Here is a 21,393-nt window from a genome sequence, read left to right as displayed (position 1 = left end):
AAATGTAAATTTAATGATAATAAAAGGTAAACTCTGTAAACATGTTCAAAGCAAAAATCTGAAAACCTCCAGTGTTCCCTAAAACCTTGTCCACTGGTAGCGTCTTTAAGGGAAGTTTGCTTTAGGAACTCACCAAAGAAACATACAGTGATTAGGAAGTGAATCGGTAGGCTTTTTCTACCATTTTTTGACTCATGGAAAATCTGGTATTTGCTGGCAAGTGTCTGAAAAGCCTGTATTTGTTTTCTTGACTTAGCTGACTATCGGGCATCTTTGGGAAAACATGTTAAATGTTTGTCACACTGCTGTCACATTTGCCACAGTGCAGTGTTGTCTAAATCACAAATAAAATCTCTCTGGAAAGAATAATACGATTTACTCCTATGCATGGCCAGGTAGTTCATAGGAACTCATAAGTATTTCTGAAGAACACTTGATAAAGATGAACATCCAAACACAAAAGAAGACAAGTCACAGACCCCCCTCCCTCTACAAACTCTCCAGCTCTACCCAGGTTCAGAAAATATTCCACAAACTGCTTGGAAAAAAGCAAACATTTCCTGAAAAGGCACTTAGAGTGACACTTCCCAAAGTGTTACTCTTCCTTTGCTTAAAAGAAAGTTTTCTGGCCATCATGGGGAGGAGGGAAGGGAGTAAGTCTACAGACAAACCCTCCTTTCCTGTGTACGCTGAGCCCGGGAAGAGGCTAGCCGCAGGCCGAAAGGGAAACTGTGCAGCTCTTTCTGCCAGGAGATAGGCAGCGCTTCCCTACCTCCCCCAAGCCGGCATCCACGCACTGTTCTGGGCTCAGAGACTGGGAAATGTGGGAATGCTAGAGCTGCTGGAGAGCGCCCAATTCAAGATCAACTCTGCTATCTTTTGCTCTCTCAGATGATTTCAGCGGGTTTTCAGCTGGAGTTATGTCCTTCCAGCAGCAGGGAATGAGCTTGTGGTCAGAGAGGTTCCCCTTCGCCCCAAGCTGAACCTGCTGTCAGAACACGGGCAAAGCCATTTTCACCACTGCCACAAGAAGCACCCAGCATTTGAGATAACAGCTTTGGAAACAGTGCAGAAATACTTACCAGTTTTGTCTTTTTAACACCAGCAGTTTAAATAGCTTTCACCCTTAGTTCAAGGATGCTTGCTGGTGTTAACTGTTTTCAAGGACGGTTTAGGACCTTCAGGTAGACAGACAAGTCGTGCAAACAGAAAATGTTGAGCTATCGTTTTCCAGCTACACATGAGAGAGAAAAAATGAAGAGAGCTGATATTTTTAAGGCAAAACTCAACTCAGTTCTGCACGGTGGCAGAATAGTACAGTCAGAATACAAGCAGGGAAGCTGCATACTTTAACAAATGCAAATGTGATAAATTGCTTGTTTATAAATTACTTACTAATTGTAAATACAATTTGTGAAGTATTTATTAAGTAAAATCATCAAAATCATATGTCTCCGAGGTTGTGATCTGCATATTAGCAATGACACTCAGATTATTGCTAAGTGTTACCGCCAGCCAGTTTTCATCGTAATATTGTATTGCCAATAACTATATATTTATTTGCACTGCTCTGTGCACTAACCAGGCTAAGTGGGATCTGCAGTGATTACACTGTGAATGTGTCAGCAATATTTCATCTGGGTCACTGGGGAATATTAAGGGCACGCACCCTGCCTCCATGGGTGTCACGGTCAAAACTTTCAGTAATTTCACCAAGAACAGGACCGGTCTTGCACATGCTGCCCTGCTTGTTCCCCCGATGTGATCCCGCTACATCAGTCTCCAAGGTGCGGGCTCAGGAGCTCTCCATGACTCTGAGCTCCATGGCCGGTCCTGGCTCCTCATTGATTAATTCCCTGAACACAGTGCATCTTGAAGTGGTTCCTTTTCTCTTTCTGCTGCCACTTGTTATTTAAGTAACATTTTTTAAAGTCACCTTGCTCATCCTTAAATGTTGTAAGCCTTGAAAGTAAGATGCAGTATCTTTCCAGTATGACACTGTAGCTTTTCCATGTGCAGGTATCCACATTAAGATAGTGTCCTTACAGCTTTGCCAATGCTTCACCTATATTTTCCCCATTTATCCTGGAAGACTCTCAGAAGACCTGGAAAATGCCTACACAGCAGTCGTTTCACCCACTCCTTGGAGCAGGCACTGCTCTAGCTGCATGTGGTCACCTCTGCGGTCTCGCAGTACCACTGCACAGGCAGCTATTCCCAAAAGATTGCAAAGATGACATTACAGAGGTGTGATGTGCCAGGGGACCTCCTAGGCAACTCCCAGAGCCCTTGGTCACACAGGCCACGTGCATTTCAGTTGCTGAACACGGAGAAGTTGCATACACAACAATTTGCTGCACAGCCGACTATCACTGTCTCCTGTGTTAAATGGTTCTCCATGAGCACAATTTTAAGAGCCTTTGGTCCAGTTTTCCATGCCACAATTATTGCCTTTAGCTACCTTTTTTCTCCTTCCAGTATATGTTTGATTCCCCTCCCCTCTTCTTTCACCTCTGAATCATTTTCCTAAAAACTGCACTTAAGCATGATTATTCCCTGAGCTGCACAATTTACACCCCTTAAAATCCACGTTATATTTGTGCATGAAGAATTCACTGTTGGATTCCCCCACTTTTTCATTTTTTTTTAAAAAAAACAAAACAAAAAATGAACAAGTAACGAAAGGAATAAGCCCCCACAAAGTTTCAGTATTATCCTACCACACAGCAGTCATTGAGACAGCAAGTGAAAAGTAGCTTCTCCAACAAAAACACTAGAGGACAGAAGTAAAAATGTAAAAGAAATGTAGGTGGGTATTTGTCATTACAAAAGGCTTATTGTACAAAGCTAGTATTAAACATGGGGTGATACCCTGTGTATGTCTTTGTACACCTAAACGTCAAGTCTGTGGGAATTTCCAAAATGCAAAGAACATGGAATCTAAGCCAGAATTATTTGTAAACATGTGATAGAAGAGATTTATATAACAGGCTACTGCAGATTTATGAATCCAGGAAAGGAAGTAATTACAAAGGAAATTAAAGTTAAAAATAGTCACAAACTGCCAAAAAGACTGTGCTTTCACCTCTTTCTCTGGCAACAGGGTATTACACCCACTTGCTGTGTGCCAGTTCATTCTTCTAGATAACTGGTAGGGCCAGGAATGGGGTCTCCAGTTTAAAGAAGGAACTTGACTTAGTAAATACTTCTCATTGTATGTTCAAAATAGGTTTTAGATTGCCTAGACAAAAGGCTTACACAAATTGCCTATACATCTAGCACACGAAGTCTTCTAATAGTGTGTTCCAGCACAATGCCCTTCTGAGAGCAGGAATAACTAAAAATAAGAGAAATTTAAGAGCAAAAGCTGAAGCTAACCTACCATCTGATGACATTTATTACCAACAGAACACCATAAAATATAATTTGCTGTTAATAAAGTGATGCTGTAGAGCTATAAGACATGCACACTGAAAGAATGGATGTAACTGCTTCTAGTTACCCTACAGGCAACTATTTATAGGGCTATAGACACCCAATAAAATCCAGCATAAATCTATAATGCAACTAGACAGAAAAAAAAATAATGGGGAGAAAGAGTCAAGATGTAGCTCTGCAGCACTGGATATTGCTGTTACCTGTGGTTCCTGGGGCCATGTCAGGGAGCAGGAAGGACACCCGGGGTCTTTAGGGGCTTCCAAATATGCACCTGAAGCCAGGCGCAGGTTTTTAATGGCTTCACTGAACAGATCATAGGAAAACACAAGCTAAAGGAAATCTCAGGGACCCTTAAAACAGCAATAACTTCCTTAATAGCAACAATTTCCTTTAATAGTAAGGAAGTTATAATCCATAGAAAAAAAAAACCAACACACCAAAAAAGGAAGCAGTAGCACAATTAAGCTTCATGTGTGCATACCTAGTGAGTGATGTGAGAAAGGTGACAGGTGAGAAAGGCATGGTTTTACAATATTAACTAATGGATTTTGTGAAAAAACTTGTGCAGGTGCAACGTAATGACACACAAATGTGTTTTCATAATTGCCAAGATACAGTGATGGGATATCATGGGATCCATACCTATTTGCCTGTTTTCACCTGTCATTTTCTGAAATTAAAAGTCACAATTTTTCACGGAAATAGGATTTTTAGTGCTGTCTGAAAACAGTTTTGATAGATAAATCTTAACAAGTTGTCAGTAAAAGCTTTTGGCTTCTACGAGCTAAACTCTGGGCTTGCTGCAATCAGCATTCATTTTATGTGGTTTGATGCCCGTTTCCTCACAGCATAATCTGTATGCAAGAGGCCTGAATGAGATTCACAAGATCTTTCCTGTGAACTTGGCACACAGCACCTGTTATAAAATGCAGATTTTATTATCAGTGTTGTTTTATAATCATTAATCACCTCAGAAGGAAAAAATTATAAAAATGATTGTTTGAAGAAACTAAAATAAAACCCATATTCTGTTAGTAATTCTCACATACCACTCTGCTGATCAAAGTGAAAACTATGTTGTTTGGTTTAGAGTATGTATATTATATGTAGAGAGTATGTATATATACATATATATACATACTCTATATATAGAGTATGTATATATAGAGAGTGAGTACATATATAGAAAGACTATGACAGTGTATCCTTTATGTAGGGTATATTATATTTTCCTTTAGATTTTATTTATGGATTTAATGAAGAATAGTTTGATCCTTCCATGTTTTTCCTATACTCATGTAAGATCTGGATGTACAGATCCAGACACCAGTAAACCACTCTCAGAGCAAGGAGGATTTCTTCCAGCTCAGGAGGAACCCGTTTGGGAATCAGTTTTTTGGGTACACCATGAGATGGACAACTTCCATGGAAAGACAAACAACCTGTGGTGAAGCTCCTTGGACAAATATGCTTTAGAAGCAAAACAAGACACTGTGAGTACTGAAAGGTCAAGTACAAAATAAATTAATTCTGTAATTGATAACAAGTGACTTCCAGCTCTGGCAAATCATGTACTCTATACAAATTATTAATATTTGTTTGTTTTCTGAACTGAGTGTCTGTGATTTTATCCTCAAAAAAAACCCAAGAAAGAAAGAGCCAAAAGAACTTAAGATTTTGCACTAAGCTAAAAAGAAGTGGGTGTTTCTGGCCCATTGGCTGCTGGCTTATGTTATAGTGAGTTTTTGCAGTGTCAAAAATTTTTTGCATAAAGAGTATTTGCATCTATTTATGTCTAAGCTCAGTGTTTGTTTTTAATGTAATCTAGAATTAAGCCTTATAGTAAACACTGATGTTATTTAGAGAAGGCGTAAACCAACCAGTACTTCCATTTCTATACTCACAGGCCCAGCAACTTCAAAGCACTCACTAAAGAACAGCTGAAGACAGGATTTTGTTTCATAACATATAGACCAGTAGTAACACACTTTCTTCTATTTATTTATGACTGTTTTCTCAGAGCTGGGCGAATGAAGGAAATATTTTAAATTCTGGGTTGATTACCACGCTGCTCTCAGTCCACCCAAGCCAGAGCCCAGCCCAAGGTGCAAGACACTCGTGTCCACACTCTGCCTCCTCCTGTGACACTGAACACAGCACCAAGAACACAATTCCCCAACAATACTATCAGAGAGCTCCCTGCAAGAGGGTTGCCTGACAAGGACTTTTCAATCTGATGACTACGAAGCAGCTCTTTATGGTTTCCTGATTAAATGATTTGTCTCATAAAGCAACCCATGCCAGTGAATCAGCTTCTAATTCTGCAACAGTGAATGCCTGATTGTGCTTACCCGGGCTGGTGAGGGGGCTGTTGCAGGAGCCTGGTTGCTCTGAGGGATACAGGTGGAGATGGGAGCTGGGGTGGGGACAGACGCGGTAGAAGGAAGGGAAGGTTCAAGGCTCTGCGGTCACATCTGGGGTTAGGTCCCTGTCTGCTCTCCCAGTGCTTGGGGCAGAGGGTCCCAGATCACCGTGAAAGGATGTTGCCGGGATTAGCAGGCCGAGAGACAAACAAGACCCATACTACTGAAGTGATTGCATTATGGCAGTTTAGTAAGAACTTGCTCACTTAATTGCAAGAAGAGAATAACTGTTGCAAGGCGGGCTTTCTGCAGTGTTACTGAAGGAGGAGCGCCGGTGTGACCAAGCTTAGAGGGATTATGACTGTGAGTAACCGCGTGGTGTCAGCTGGAGCAACGACCACTCTGTTCCCCTGGAAAATGCCAGGAGAACCCAGCTGCACTAACAAGGTAAATCTGGGAAATGAGTATGAATGTTCCCAGTCACAGTTTTGCTTTTGTTAAATGGTGTCATGTCCCCAGCAGCTTCTGCTTCTGTATAAATAAATTCTGCCAGCCTCAACATTAGCTTGACTTTGACCCTTGGATGACATCAACCAAAGATAAAGCATATGAATTAAAAGACTTCGGAGCTTTTAGAACAATGTTCAGAGAAGCATCTTCCACTGCAAAACAGAAAGGGTATAAATAATGTAAAGATGGTGCTTTTACTCAACTACTCCTCTTTCCTTACAAAGAAAGTCTTGGAGTTTTAAGCATAAAAATAAACATACTGAGGCAAATGGGAATGCCACCAGACATAAAATAAGTTAAAGTGTAGGGGATGGAGTTATAGTTTTCCTTAAGTTGAAAGTTATATGATGAGACAACATTTATAAAATGTCTTTTTTAATTCCCATGCTGATAACACAACGTCGTGCACTGCAAAGAATTAAGGATGAACTACTCTCTGTTTTCTAGACCATAAGAAACACTTGTGCAAGCTTGAAGTTACACCCAGGGACAACGCTCAAGCCAGGCCATTTGTGCTGTGTGCTGTGATACACATCAGACGATGCCAGTTTCCCCCCAAAAGCAAACAAGCCTCCAGTATATTACAGAGCAGACAGGACTGAAAGAACTCCCAGACTTGGCACCCCACTCTGAAATGTGAATCTAAATACGACAGTCATTATGTTACTCTACTTTTAAGGTATTGAATTGCATTGCAGTGCATTGTATTTAATCTGTTAATCTCAAGCCACCTCGAGAATGGCTCGTGTGTTGGGCGGGGCTTTCTTAGTACTTCAGATCTGAATCAACTGGATTAAAGAAGACAAAAGCAAAGACAAACTCCTTTTATCACCTGAGCTTTTTTGGTTTATGTGGATAACATAGCTTGAAGCTTTGATTATTTGTGTACCATTTTAAAAGTAATTTCTCCAAATAAATTTCAAATGTCGAATATATTTCACTGTCTGGCATCAGTTTACAGAAGGAAGACCTGAAAAAAGCAATCCAGTATCGTTACTTATTGGGAAGAAAATGAAGGGGAAACTCCTTTAAGAAGAGAGAGAAGGAAAAGGAAGCGGGGGAAAAGACCAGGAGCTAATTTGTGGACACTCCCTCAAAAGGTCATGGGAGGTAATGGAAGGAATGAAACTGGTGATGGAAATCAGCAACACAGACAAACATCCCCAAAAATGCAATCTTCAAACAAGAAGCAGGCAATCAGGCAGGGGTGCTGTGAGAATCCACAAACCCCATGTCAGCGCTAACCTACAGCAGCCACCAGCTCCACTCCCTGTTGCACCCAAGCAACACCCCTGCCCCCAAGGAACTGCCCTTACCGGGTCAGGAACTTCAACGTAGTAACACCAAGCGCCCACCTGACAAAAGAAACTCCAGCACCCAAGGCTTTCCACAGCTCCAGGCTGTGACACAGTGACCCGCTGCGGTCATCCACATGTGAGGCTCCATGCTTTGGTGAGAGCCCAAGAAGGCTGAGTTTGTTTAGACCGAGCCAGATGACGCTGGCAGTCTGAGGTGTGAAAAACAGAGGGACCTGAAAACTGAACGACTACAAATCTAAAAATGACATAGAACTGTTGCCATCAATTACTAAAATTACTCTTTGTTCTCAGTTTTGGAAATAGTTCTTATTACTGCTGCATTAGCAAAGAAAGAGACCAAAGGCATTTAAAACTGCAGTGCTGCTGCCTATCATAAGGCAAAGTGAAGCATGTGGTTAGACTGCGTGCTACAAATACGCACATTTGTACTAATTTACACAATGTGTACTAATTTCTGACAGAAACACAGTAGCATGTTGGAATTAAGCTGGCCTTTATTTAAAAATACTGTGTGGAGTAACGTCTGTTCTTGATTTTATGTTGCCCAAGCAGACCCAAAGCTTCTGCGTTTCCTCCCCACCACTGGAACTGTGGTGAGACCTAGAATTTCAGCTCCTCCAGCTTTTCTATTTCAATCCTGCTAACTTTAAATTGTGGTGGTACACTAAGAACAGAAACTGTTTCTCCCTCTTCCGTAATTTTGCTTGTTCTGGGATACATTCTGATCTGTAGTCAACAGAGTTTAAAAATAAATCTAGTTTGGCCTTCTCAAACATAAAAATATTTTCTTGAGAAGAAAGCAAATGTTTCATCTACAGAGAAGGTAAACATTAGTGCCCTTTATGAAACAAATAGGTTCAAAGTCATAGAGGGGCAAATATTTTCCCTTGCGTTAATTCCATATTTCAGTTTTCTAGCTTGTATGAGCATTAAAGCTTTTTTTTCCATCTCTTACACCAGGCAAAGACCTGCCTTGCCCCAAGCTCTAGTGCTCGTTTTGAGCTAAAATTTCTTCATGTGACTTAGCTGCATGGTCCTCATTAAAGCCTTGAGGCACCATGTGGATCAAAACATTTGGAAGAGCCTCTGGAGCCCTGAGCATCCATCCATCCATCCCTCTGACACAGCGGGTCAGCGCGTCACCGGAGCGCACGGGAGGCGGTGCAAAGGGGGGCTTCGGTATGAAACCCAGAAATATTTAAACAATATTTTCTTTCGTATGCTTAGTATGATAAGAATGTAATAAACACACACGAAGGATAAACCTCGTTAGATAACGCTCGCTTTGATGACAGCTCATGTGCCGGGCGGAGGCCGCCTGAAGCTGCGCCGAGCATGGCAGCGCCCGGCCGCGCTGCGCAGGGTGCCGGGAGGGGGCGATCCCCCGCCGGGCTACGGGCCACGGCCATCGCGCTCGCCCAGGGCCGAGCCAGCTGGGCTCTGCGGGCACAACCGGGGGCCTGCGGGAGCTAGTGCGGGGTGGGGGGAGCCGCCGGCGGCCCTCAGCCCGGCGGGACGGGAGGAGGGAGAAGCCGCCGGCCCTCGGCCCTCAGCCCGACGAGGCGGGAGCGGGGCTCGGCGCGGTTTCGCCGCGAGTCTAGGCAGCCCGCAGGGAGCCCTCGCCGTCAGGCCGGGGAGCCTGTCCCGGCTCGGAGGCTCCGCCTTCCCGCCAGGGGATGCATTCAGCCGGTACGAGGGGGCACAGGCGGCCGGCTAACGGCGCTGCCCAGGTAGGGTGCGGCGGCCCGGCCCTGGCACCAGGCAAGCCGCAGTCCCGGAGCCTCGGGCCGGGCCTCGGCGGCAGCCACCGCCCGGCCAGAGCCGCGCAGCCGGTCGCTGCTCGGTCTCCCCTCATGCCGCCGCCGGAGCCCGCAGGACGCGCGCCCGGGAAGTCCCAAACAGACCGACGCGTCCGTGCCGCCGCTCCCCGCGTGGCACCGCACGCCTGAGGCCGACACGGGGCGCCCCAGAACCCCTCACCGAGGGGCGCGGGCCGGGCGAGCAGGGGCACCGAGCGGCCCTAGGGAACGGACAGAGCTGTCACCGCTTCTCCCTGCGGCGCCTCACAGCCGCACTCGCACCGGCGGGCAGCCCGCGCCGACAGCCCCGGCCGTGCATGCGCGGCGCGGCGCACCGCCCCTCTCACCGTACAGGGGCGGAGAGGCGCCCTGCCCTCCCCGCGCGCGCATATACACACAGGGCCGGCACCGCCTCTTCCGATTGGCGGCGCGGCCCCTTCTGCCCGCCCCTTCGGGAGCCGCTGGCCTTGCCATTGGCCCCGCGGGCCGGCGGCGCCTCGCGGTTGGCTCCGGCGGCGCTGTGGCCCGGCGGCGCTGTGGGCGGGGCGGCCCGGCCTTCGCCGTGAGGTGCGGGAGGGCCCCGGCCGCCGCCGCTTCCGGGTCTGTGGCGAAGCCGCCGCGGAGGGCGATGGCGTAAGTGCGGGGGGTGCCGAGCGGGGGCGGTAGCTGCCCGCCGCGGGCGGGGCGGGGGCGCTTTCCCGTTCCCACCGGGCCGGGGGCGGAGGGGCCGGCCCCGCCGCCGCCCCCGCGCGTGTCAGGCCGCGCCGCCGTCGAGGGGAAGCGGCCTGAGGGGGGCCGAGCGCCGGCAGCGCGCTGGTGCCGCCACGGGCCTCCGCCGTGCTGGGTGGGGGCTGGGGGCCGCGCTGCCGGCGGGAGTGGCCTCCGCCGCCCCGCGGGGCATTGCGTTGCCGGCCGCGGCGGGTCCCTTCTCCCGGCGGCTTTCAGAGGGAGCGGCGCCAGGGGAAGCCCCTCCGGTTTCCCGGGTCCCGGTTCTCTCCCCTCCCCGTATGTCTCCTGTCGGTTACCGCCGTGTGGTGAGGGAGGTGGGGGAGCCCGGGGCCTCCCGTTCTGCCTGGCCCGCGGAAAGCTGCGTCCCTGCCCCCCGCGCCGGTGGCAGGCGGCCTCCGCGGGTGCCCGCGGCCCTCCGGGGCGCACACACCGGCCCGGCGCGGCACCACCTGCCTTGTGCTGCGCCGGGGCTGTGAGGTGCCAGTGCCGGGTGCTGTCGGTGGGGTGTGGGGTGTAATCGGTGGTGTAACGTGCTCTGACGTGCTGGCACGGTGGAGGTGCGCGTTAAAGGTTAGCGTGTAGCCGGTATCCCGGTCATCACCCACGCTTGGGTTTGTTTCCCATCTTCAGGTGTCTCACCGCAGCAACCTTCGCTGAACTTTGCAAAAACTTCCAAAGTTGGCAGTTTACCACACCGTGCAATTTTGCCAGGTTTCATATGAAAATGACTGCAGTTCTTGCCGTGGGAGTTCATCTGTTGTGTAATTTAATTATACTTTTCTGGCACTTTTCTTATTGTGGCTGTGCAGGTTTTTCTCCAACTTTTCTATGCAAAATGTAATGACCCGACCAACGATCGGGCCGGGGATCTTGGCAACTGAGAATAAAAACTGGAGCATAGGATTGTGAACTTGTTGTAAAAGTATGTTAATAGGTTATTCAAACAGCCCTTGGTAACAGTGGTATTTAAGGTCGGATCAGACAGTTGGCTCTAACTGGCTGTTCAGGGGTGTTCCCTCAGACCACGGCCTGAATTTGCACAATTTGACAGTGTTCAGGAGCACGTTAACGCATGGGTAGGTTTTGCTCACAGTGAACTGGGTGGAGGTATACGCATGTTTGGGACTTCTCTGGGGAGAGCTCTGGTCCCTGTGTGGCATGTTGTAGTAACTCGCCCCTTTTGGGTATGCTGCTAGAAAACTTTGACATGTGAAATGTGCATCAGCTGCTCTTTGGTAATTGCCCTTTTGCATGGTTTTATCCTGTGGGAAATAGGCAAGAGTTTATTGCTCTTTGTTATCAGCATGCAGAGTTATCCTGTGTTTACAGTGGTGTTGAGATACACTACCTTCTCCCAGTAACTTCTTATCTTCTTACATAACTTCTTGTAGCACTTGTTGCTGCACCAGAATCTGTGTGTTGACTGCAGACTGGGAAAGACTCTAGCGAAGACCTTTGGGTAGTTCACTTAAGGGTGGTGGTGTGTGTAGCCACAAGACTGATTTTTGGTTTGATTTATGGCAGATTTCCCCCTTTCCCCAAGTTGTGGTGATGTGTCAGAGGAGAAGTTTAGAGCTGCAAAAATTCATATGTAAGGTGTAGAAGACTCAATTTCATAGAGTAATTCAGAGGTACAATGCTGTAGTTCAAATCAGAGAAAGCGGTTGGGGGGTGGGGAGGGGGGGAAGTCATTGCCTTGTTATTGAGACCAGCTCCAAAAAGGATTATTTTTTTCCCCCCTAAATAGAGGAGTATGCATAAGGGAGATTCTTATTTATTTCTGCTGTTACGAGCCTTTAGGTTCTGTTGTTTCAGTGTTTTTTGGTTTTGCCCCTTTTTTTCTTCTGCAGCGTCAGAAGCTGGCAGTGTAAGCAGGAGAACAACCCTCTGAGCAAATCTGGGAAATGAGGTTAAACAATGTATTTTTAATTTTTAAAAATTAAATGAAAAATCATCCAAAGTTCAGTTTGGCATTCCTGGGCTAGCAGCTGGGTGATGCAGGGAGTACTGTATGTTGGCTGACATAGCAGAAGTTTGCCTTTGATTTCTTCTGTACTAAAGCTCATGTCCTGTACTACTAAAAAGAAATAAGTAAAAATATATAACTTCTGCTGCTTTGGATGCTGAATCAGTAGGTACTAGATTCTCACTGCTCTTGGAAGGATGTTAAATGCACACACACACACTTATATATGTATATATTTACTGTAGATGCTTCTCTGGTGGTTTCTGTTTCTCTATTAGGTGAATTAAATCCCCATCAGGTAGGCTATTGTAAGAATGACTTTTATCATATATCTTACAGTTCCTTTGAATATGCTTTAATTTTGATTTAATTATTTTTTAATTAAATGTGTCATTTACTAAAATAAACGTAATTTGCACCACAGTAGCTTAACTAAGACTGTCCAGACACCGGTTTAACTAGGTGTGACTCTCTTCTGTGCTCTGCTTTTAGTTCAGCTCTTTCTGCTGGAGGTTGTAGCAAGATTTCATTAGTATAATTAAAGTAGTAGTTTAGCTTGTTTGCACTTTACTGCTATTGTTACTTCAGGCAGTAGCAGAGTGGGGAGAAAATAGGCCTGAATCTTGGTTCTTTTCTTAAAAAAAGAACTCATCTTGAATTGAGTATGAAGTATGAAGCCAATGCCACGTGTCAGATGGCTGAATTACTGTGCGGGTGCTGTCACTTAGCATATTTTTTGTGTACATATGTCTTTTCAGAACAACTTTCCTTCTCTTCCTTCCTCTTTCTCTTGCTTGTTGATTAAAGAATAGCTGAGCTTCCTAAGCTGTGCTGAGACGGGTTTGAAGTCTTCGGACCTGGCTAGAGTGTTTTGGGAAAGATGCCAAGGTTGGCAGCTTTTTGTTTTGTGAAATGTGCCTGATGTGTGTCTGGGTGCTGACAATGTCACTGTGCCTTCAGAGGAAAATTCAGTCGAGTCATGTTTACATTTGTGAGACTCTTTTCTAATAACGTTTAATTATCTAAAGCTCTGATTTCGTAGCAGCTGTTGCTGGAGATCCTTTGAAAGAAAGTGATGGAGTGGGTAGAATGCAAAAACGTAATTTCTTTCCTTTTCTCTAAGGAACCTCTGTGGGTATGAAGCATCTAGGCTTACTGTCTATGTTCACTTATCTAGACTAGTGGGATTTAGCTCCTGTTGTTTAATATGTCCGTTTGGGTGTAATTGTGACTCCGCTGTTTTCTAACTGCTGTAGAAGCTGGGAGTTGAGTATCTTCAGAATGGTAGTTAACCTCTAATAACAGCAATTAACATATATTTGGTAAGCGCTTGACTTCTGTGAAGATCTGAGGAATAAGTCTGGCCAATTTAGACTGCAGGTTTATTCCCCCTGTGAATTCTAGTAATAATAAGGGGATTGGCAGTGTCCATTATTTCCCTACAAGCTTCATAACTGTATGAAAGTGTTTCTTCTCGGTAGCATGAGATGCTCAGGTTTTCCCCACCTTTGGATACCAGTATTATTCAGCTGTTTCTACAAGGTATGCTGGGAAAAGAGTGACAGAAAGGATGTGGTAGGCAGACATTTCTCCTTTTTCTTTTCTTATGCAGCTCAAGACCCATATTACCCTAATGCTCTCAGGCACTGAATAAAATATCCGTTGCCTTCATCCTCAGCTATAGGTACAGGACAGACCTTTTACAGGTGGGTTGTCGCTCCCTAGGCTGCAGCTGTCTCTGTGAAGCAGCTGTGTTCTGGTGACTGAGAGCCTGGTGACCGGACTTCTGAGGGTTTTTTTCTGTCAGCTCTTTCATATATGCATGATTTCTGTAAATCTTTAATGACTTTGTTCAAGCAGAGGTTTGTTCTCAGTGTTAAGTGTTAATCTTGGGCTGAGGTTAAAACTAGTTTACCTATTTGATGCAACTGAAATGTATTGAGGCAGCTTGCTTTTGAGTGTTTGGCTTTTTGTGAAAATCGGCTTGAGTTTGGAATACTGGAAGCAGACTAGAAGTGAAGTCCATCACATAAGGATTATAGCATCCCTTGCATCTTTTTAGTACCAAGGAAAATGGATTAACATGTGACACAAGTCATTAAAACTCATTTTTAAAAGTATCTTAGATGTGTGTTTCTGCTATAAAGAAAGCCTGTCTGAGCAGGAGGAGCAAATGCAGAGCAGTATCAAACCCTCATGTCCTCAAGCCAGTCTGCTCTGTGCTTTGAACACGCTAAGCGCTCTAAACATGCACAGCCTGAAAAGCAGGCCTCAAGTATTTCAGTTTGGGCATCATAAATAAAGGATTTGGCTTTTATCTCTCTGTGCTTCAGATACCCCATTTGCAGAAAGAAGACTAGATAACACCTTAAAGGACTGCTGTGAAGTCCTTTAATAATATAAATAATAATTAATACAGGCATTGGGATTCTGTCACTTTGGTGCCACAGAATCTTCCTCTTCTCCTGTCCTCTTCCCAGGAGAAAGCTAATACATTTTGTCTGTATTAACATGGTATACAGTAAATGGGAGCCATAAGTGACTTACTGAATAGTAAGATGTGCTTTACAAAAAAACCCCCAAAAAACCTTAAATAAAAGGTGAGGGGAAGGCAGATAAACCAAAACACTTTAGTTTTGGACTATATCCTGGCATGTTAATGGCATGAGCTTGTCATTGCAGAACAATAGAGAACTTGAGAATATGCTGTAAATAAGAACAGAGGCCTAAGCGTGAAGTCTTGGGTTTCTCTTTGGTGCATTTTCTTTCTTGTACTAGCGGGGCTGGTAAGACATACTTTCCCACCCAGACTTGTATCTCATCCTTCCAAGAGTAGTCCCTTAAGGTTGGAAGTATAGTTACTTCAAAAGAATATAGCAGCAGGATGAATGTAAATGACAGGCTCATTAACCTATGGGTCAGTGTTCCTGGAGAGTGCAACAGTTACTTTTTTTGTCTGATTGCAAAGTAATTCTGCCCACAGGAATAAATGTAACAAGGGTGGATGGACTGCAGGGAGCTGAGAGGTAAGCAGGATTTAAATCTATGGGTACAGCGTGTAGGGTATGGAAGATGAAGGCAGGTAGGTGCAGGGCTGTCAACAGAAAGAAGTGCTTGTTACTGAAAGTACTAACACCTGTCCTGACAAGACTATATCTCTTAACAATCGTGGTGATCCAGGTCCTGCCTCTCCATCCTCCATGCCATATAAATACACAAGGACATTATGGACAGTGTGTACTGCTTAAGAATACATCCCCTTTCTATTACACTAATTTGTATAGTCAAAATTGCTTCATAATCACAGGATGGCCAGGGTTGGAAGGGACCTCTGGAGATCATCTAGTCCAAGCCCTGCTAAAGCAGGGTCTCCTAGAGCAGGTTGCACAGAGTCATGTCCAGCTGGGTTCTGGATGTCTCCAGAGAAGGAGACTCCACAGCCTCTCTGGGCAGCCTGCACCAGTGCTCTGCCACCCTCAAGGTAAAGAAGTTCTTCCTTGTATTTGGTTGGAACTTGTCGTGTTGCAGTTTGTGACTGTTGCCTTGTGTCCTGCCGCTGGGCACTACTGGAAGGAGCTTGGCCCTGTCCTCCTGACACTCACCCTTAAGATATTTGTAGACATTGATAAGATCCCTGTCTTTAATATGAATGGATTAAGCCCTTGCTTTCTCTGAGATGCGTGCTGAGAGCCCACATGTAGTGCAGGTGATGCTGTTGCCTGTTTTTGGGTGGTTACACTTTAATTGCCATCATCCTCTTCCTCAGGTGACTTGATCGAGGGCAAAGGGTGCCCTAAGAAAAAAAAATTATCCATGGGGCAGGGTGTCAGAGGATCAGCTGTGGAACTCCAAAATGATGTATTGACACGTGTTAACTGATGGGGGATTCCTGACTTTATTTGCATGCAAATAGCAAATGTAGTTCAGAAAACTAACAAGGGTATCCAATTTATGGTATGAGTAGTGATGACAAAAAATGTGGGACACTGTTCAGGTATCAGGATCCCATGACTTGCACTTCCTGTTGTCTTGCCACGTCCTGTTTAGAGCATAATGATCTTTAATGTCCTGTCTTAGTATTTCATAATATTGGGTGATAATTCTCCTTAGGGAAAATCCACAGATTGCCTTCTTGAGGGTTTAAGTGGTGGCGGTGGTGTTTGTTAAGGTGATAGGCAGTCCTTGCCAGCTGACAGCACTTCCACGGTGGTCTTGGTCACAAGAGAGTGACCCTGTTGTCTCTTGGTAAGAAAGAGAGAAAACAAAGTTTTTTCTTCCTAAAAGCATTGGGTTTGGTTTCTGTAGTTATCCTGTCATTCAGTGGGTTAAAGGCACTTGGAGACTGCCCGCAGAGGCATCATCTGCTTCATAATACCGGTTGACATGTGGATTTTTTATTAAGGTACTATGAAAGTCTTAAAACAAAGTGAAGTGCCATTATGTGATTTGATTTGCCTTTGTAATGTCCTTTCTAAAACAAGGGCTGCTTTTTTTAATGTATTTTTTTTGTGTATGCGTGTGATGCTTAGTATTCCTCTTTGTGGGGGAGCTGTTAGTAGCTTCTTTATCATCACCGCTGGAAGCAATGCCTGGTGTTTTGGTGTTGGTTGGGGTTTTGTTGTTGTTTGTTTGTTTCTGTGTATTACTTTCATGTTCTTTCCTCCCCACTCTATTCCCTCTTACAGAAGAGGCAGCGAACAAATTGTTAGCCTTTATTCTTGGGTCCCTACTTGTATTTTAGTTGAGAATGTAGGCTCTTAGTTCAAGGGACTGTATTTACCCAAGTCTGGGGAGAAACAAGTGCATTAAAGGCATTTTTCAACTTCTTCTGCATTTTGTTTTCAACTTACAATAGTGATAGTATGTATATTACAGGAAAAAATGGAAAAAAATATTAGTTTTGTTGCTAATGCTTCTAAATACTGACTCCTCCAAAGATGTTCAGCCTCTCAATATGTTCTAGAGCTCTTGATGGAGAGCATCAAAGATTTCATAAATAAAGGGAATAAAGCGTACTCTTTTTTTTTTTTTTTTTTTTGAGGGTTGAATACTGACAGGAGGACAGGCTGCCAGGAACTGGGAAGTGCTTGAAAAAAAAAAAAAAAAGCAGAATTAATGCTTGTTTTCCTGTAAGAAAGCTTTACAGATAATGTCCAAGAGAGAAGACTTCAAATGAAACTCATGCAAGTAAAATACTGCTGTGTAATTACAGGTGTTACTGAGTTGAGCTGCTCCCTGTTAATCACACTTAATTAATATAACCCAGTTGAAAGGTGATTTATGGGTGGTTTGAATAAGTGTGTAAGATCAGGAGGACTGGTTTTCTGCTTTCTATAACAGAGATACCATGTAGTCACTTTTTATAAGGTGATGCAAATTCACCCTAAAGCAGAAGAATTAATGGGCAGAGTGGATTAGAAGGGTATGGGAATTTTCCTTAGCTCCTGAAAGTATCTGCTTTGGCCTTCCCTTCTGCAGGGGCAGGAGTTCAGCCTCAATAACTTTTTGCATGTTAGAAGGCTTAATACAGACTCATTTTTACTTGTGTGTTCGGTTACCTTTTGACTTGCTGCTACGGCACAACAGTTTAAAAAATTTATTTGCTACTCTATTCTGTACAGGGCATTCAGGGTACTAAATGTCTGGCATTCTGTTGATGTATGATCTGTTTTAGGGAGGCACATGCCTGGAAACTGTTTCAGCAGAGGTGAGTGGAAGTGTTTCTGGAGTAGAAGAGTGGGAGAAAGGGTAGCTGAGAATCATGAAGATCTAACTGAAGGAATAAAACAAATAAATTCATATTTGAATGAAACAGAATGTTAGAGATTGTTTAACATGGTACATACTCAAATTTCTCCAAACTGTACTGTGCTTGTTACTCATTTTGGTTTTGATGTGTGTTTTTTTTGGTTTTTTTTCCTTTCAGTTCTATACATGCTGGTGTAATAACAGTTTAGCAATGGATCAAAGGAAGAATGATAGTTTTGTCCCAAGTATCACACAGTTGGAAGACTTCCTAACAGAACACGACTCCAATGTTGTTTGGCTGCTAGTAGGTAAGGTGAATCAATTCTGTTTTGGTTACATGTTTTTTTTTTTGCATGTACTTTTAAACACACTTCTCTAAATGCTGGCATACCAATATTGAATTTCTTACCAAATTACATCAAAACATTGAAAATAGATTTTTATTTCTCATACAGCTGTTAAGTGAGATATGGCAATACTACTTCAGTAATTTAGAAAGCAAAAGTACACAACTATTTCCAATGCTAATTGTGCTGCAACACTTGCGAGGTAAGTCCAGTGCGCAAAGGATGATGCTCTACAACTGTGACTGTGCAAAATAAGAACTCAGTGAGAACTTCTTTCCATGAAATAAGCTTTTTCTAACATCAGAGTAAGCTCGTGATTAACTGTAATACCATAACAAAGGATTAGCACTGTAGCACATGACGGGCAGATACAATAACTTTGTTATACCAGTATTTACATATCTGCCATTTAATATTGTATAGTCTGAAAAGTGATACAAAGACTACTGTGTTTAATGACACAAATTCTAGGTTAAACTGTGTGCCACAATAAGCCTTTAAGTCAAACTGTCATGTACTCGGTTATGGGCTGTTTTTGTAAAGATGCCTGATTTAGGTATGCTAACTTTTTTATAACACTGGTGCTATTGTTTATTTTTCTGTAGGTACTTTTATTTTCTAAATCTATAAACAGGTGTATCAGGGACAGGCAAATAAAAAATAAGTTGTATTCAGGTCCAGATAAAGAGTGCTAGAAGTGTATGATGGATTTGGACTTTTCCAAAGGTAGATAATGCCTGCTTTTTGATCTTGATTCTTGGACCTCAAGTGAGGGGCAGCACAGGAAAAACAACTTTATTTTTTGACTTCTGGGAAGTTAAAGCATGTCAGTTGGCTATTGATGTACTGGAATTATTTTTCAGTAGGCCAAACTGAATGAAAAAGGTGTACGTGCATTAGCCAAAGGTGCTTTCTGAATATTATTTATTTCACTTTTATATGTTGACATGAGAAGTTCATAATCAGCATAAAATTCTGAGTGTAATCAAGATGAAAATAAGGGAAGTCACCATGCTGATAGTTGCTCATAGTAAAATGGGGAGCAGATGCAGAACAGATCTAAAAAAATTGTCTCTGGAAGCTTTGACTTGAGACATGAAGATGTTTAGGTCTTTCACCAAAGAATAAAAGTGTCAAATTACAGTCTGCAGAATTTTCTTTCTCTGAGTTTCCTGCTCTGCACTGGATTCTTAGAGAAACTACTAGTAATTCTACTTGGAAAGTACGTAGGAGATAAGCAATCCCATGTAGCAGCTATAATTTAAACCAAAAGCTTTGCTTAGCTTTCTTATTTGCTTGAATGTATTAAACTTACACATTTCTTTTGTCACAGAAGCGTGGGTAGAACTACAGGAAATAATACAGTTCATCCCCTTTTTCTGTGGGGAGAATGACCTACATAAAATTATGCAGTTTTAGGGAGCTGCTGATCTCTCGATCAACTCTAAGAAACCACCTGATATTTTAGAAACAATGCCACAAACAACAGAAAAAGCTGGGTAGCCTCCTGTTACTATGAGGTTTGGATAAGAAACATATTAAAGTAACATTTATTAACTGACCCAATTTCAACCAGCCATTCCTCCTTTGCTTTCATCTGTTGACCAATGGCGTCCTGTTATGAGAAAACAAAGAAGGAAGTCAATAGTTTCTTCTGAATCCTGAATCAGCTAACTATTGATCCCAGTAAAAGAGGTGATGCATTCCAGAAGTGAACTTGCTCCTCAAAGAGCTGTTGCTCAATTCTAGAATAATTTCTAAAAGTTGCATGCAGTAAAACTTTCCAAAAGTAATTTCCAAAATGTGATTTCCGTGAAGAGGCTTTTAAAATCAAGAATGTAATTATGAGTTGAATAGATTTTATGGGATCTGTTGCTTAATAGTGGAGACTAAATTTAGTGAGGGGAAAGAAAATGCTACAATTTGTGTCAGAGATGAGACTAGTGGTAAGGCAGCGGATTAGGACCATTGTGCCTGGAAACTGCACTAGTCTGCTGTTTTTTCTGTGTATGCCACCTTAAGAAGGTACCTTCTTGGCTTTGGTATCTCGAAACTAAGTGTCTGGTTGAACTCTAATCTTAAATTAAGTTTTATTACTGGAATGAGGGCCTTTCAGCGTGAGTCATCTCACCTTTCTCCCTACATTCATAGAGGATCAGCAGTGAGTATCTTACTCATTTGAAAGCAAGGGGAGGTAAACCCTGTCCTTGGAGTGTGCCCTCACTGAATACCAAGAGCAGTTTCTTTCCTGGGGAAAGAAACTTTTTTTTTTTCTTTCCTGCCTTGTTTCTGTGTAATCACCCACGCAAATTTGATTTGTTTTACATGCCAAGCAGCTTACCTGCCTAAGTCTATGAGCTGCTTGGATTTTGGCCACACCGGATCCATTTTCCAGTAGGGAAAAGGTGGAAGTTATGCAAGTTTTTCTCTTTTACCTTCTCATCTTTCAAGAAAGCACAGGTGTTGTTACAAAGCAGTGGAGCATCCCACTGCAAAAAAATTAAGGGGCAGTAAAAGGACAGCTTGGATTTTTTGAATTTTTTTGTTGGCTTTTTTTTTTCTTTTTTTGAATAACCATCTGAACTCTGCAGAGTGAAGGCATCATACCCATATGCCATTCTGCACTTCCCATTTCCCATAAAAGGCACAATAAAACTGAGTTTTTCAGTATGAAGTGTACACATAAGTGAAAAATTTCTCTTACAAAGTTTGGTTAGTATAATGAGTAGAGATACCTCAAATACAAAACCTCCTTGCTTTCCCACTCCGCTCTAGGTGAAACAGAATGGTAATTATCAGTAAAGTCAGTAAAAACTAGTCCATTCTCTGGCAGTCCCATTCCTTTTGGGTTTGTCCTTCAGGAAGGTTTGAGAACCCTTGTAGTCAGAAATAGGTTACCAGCTCTTAATCAACTAAAGTAAAAATTACTTTGGGGATTAGCAGACCTATTTTTTTATTTTTTAAACATATTTCTAATCGGATTGCTATTTTCTTTTTTTCCTATCAAATTCCGTGCGTGAAGTGTTGACAGATTTCTGCTAACCCAAGGACTGGTACATTTCTTTCAGGATACAGCAGCTTAGGAAGTGGTTTCAGATGTGATAATGTTTCCTGTGCTAAGATGTGAAAGACTAGAAATTTAAGTTACGGGAGATGAAATGTAGCGTGACTTTA

General features: G+C 43.4%; 1 protein-coding gene across 15 annotated transcripts in view; it reads left to right on the top strand.

The window, feature by feature from the left end:
* Positions 1-9,964: 9,964 nt before the first annotated feature.
* Positions 9,965-21,393, top strand: part of BLTP1 (bridge-like lipid transfer protein family member 1) — a 125,057-nt gene continuing 113,628 nt past the window's right edge. For all 15 annotated transcript variants that reach the window (XM_055700580.1, XM_055700563.1, XM_055700573.1 and 12 more), the window contains exons 1-2: positions 9,965-10,062; positions 18,051-18,180. In XM_055700580.1, coding sequence (XP_055556555.1) covers positions 18,084-18,180 — 97 coding nt within the window. In that variant the 5' untranslated portion in view covers positions 9,965-10,062; positions 18,051-18,083. The remainder of the gene's footprint in view (positions 10,063-18,050; positions 18,181-21,393) is intronic.

This window comes from Falco cherrug, chromosome 1 (assembly GCF_023634085.1).
Source record: "Falco cherrug isolate bFalChe1 chromosome 1, bFalChe1.pri, whole genome shotgun sequence".
Lineage (NCBI taxonomy): Eukaryota > Metazoa > Chordata > Aves > Falconiformes > Falconidae > Falco > Falco cherrug.
The sequence above is the reverse complement of the archived record's forward strand: the minus strand, read 5'-3'. Positions and strand labels throughout refer to the sequence as shown.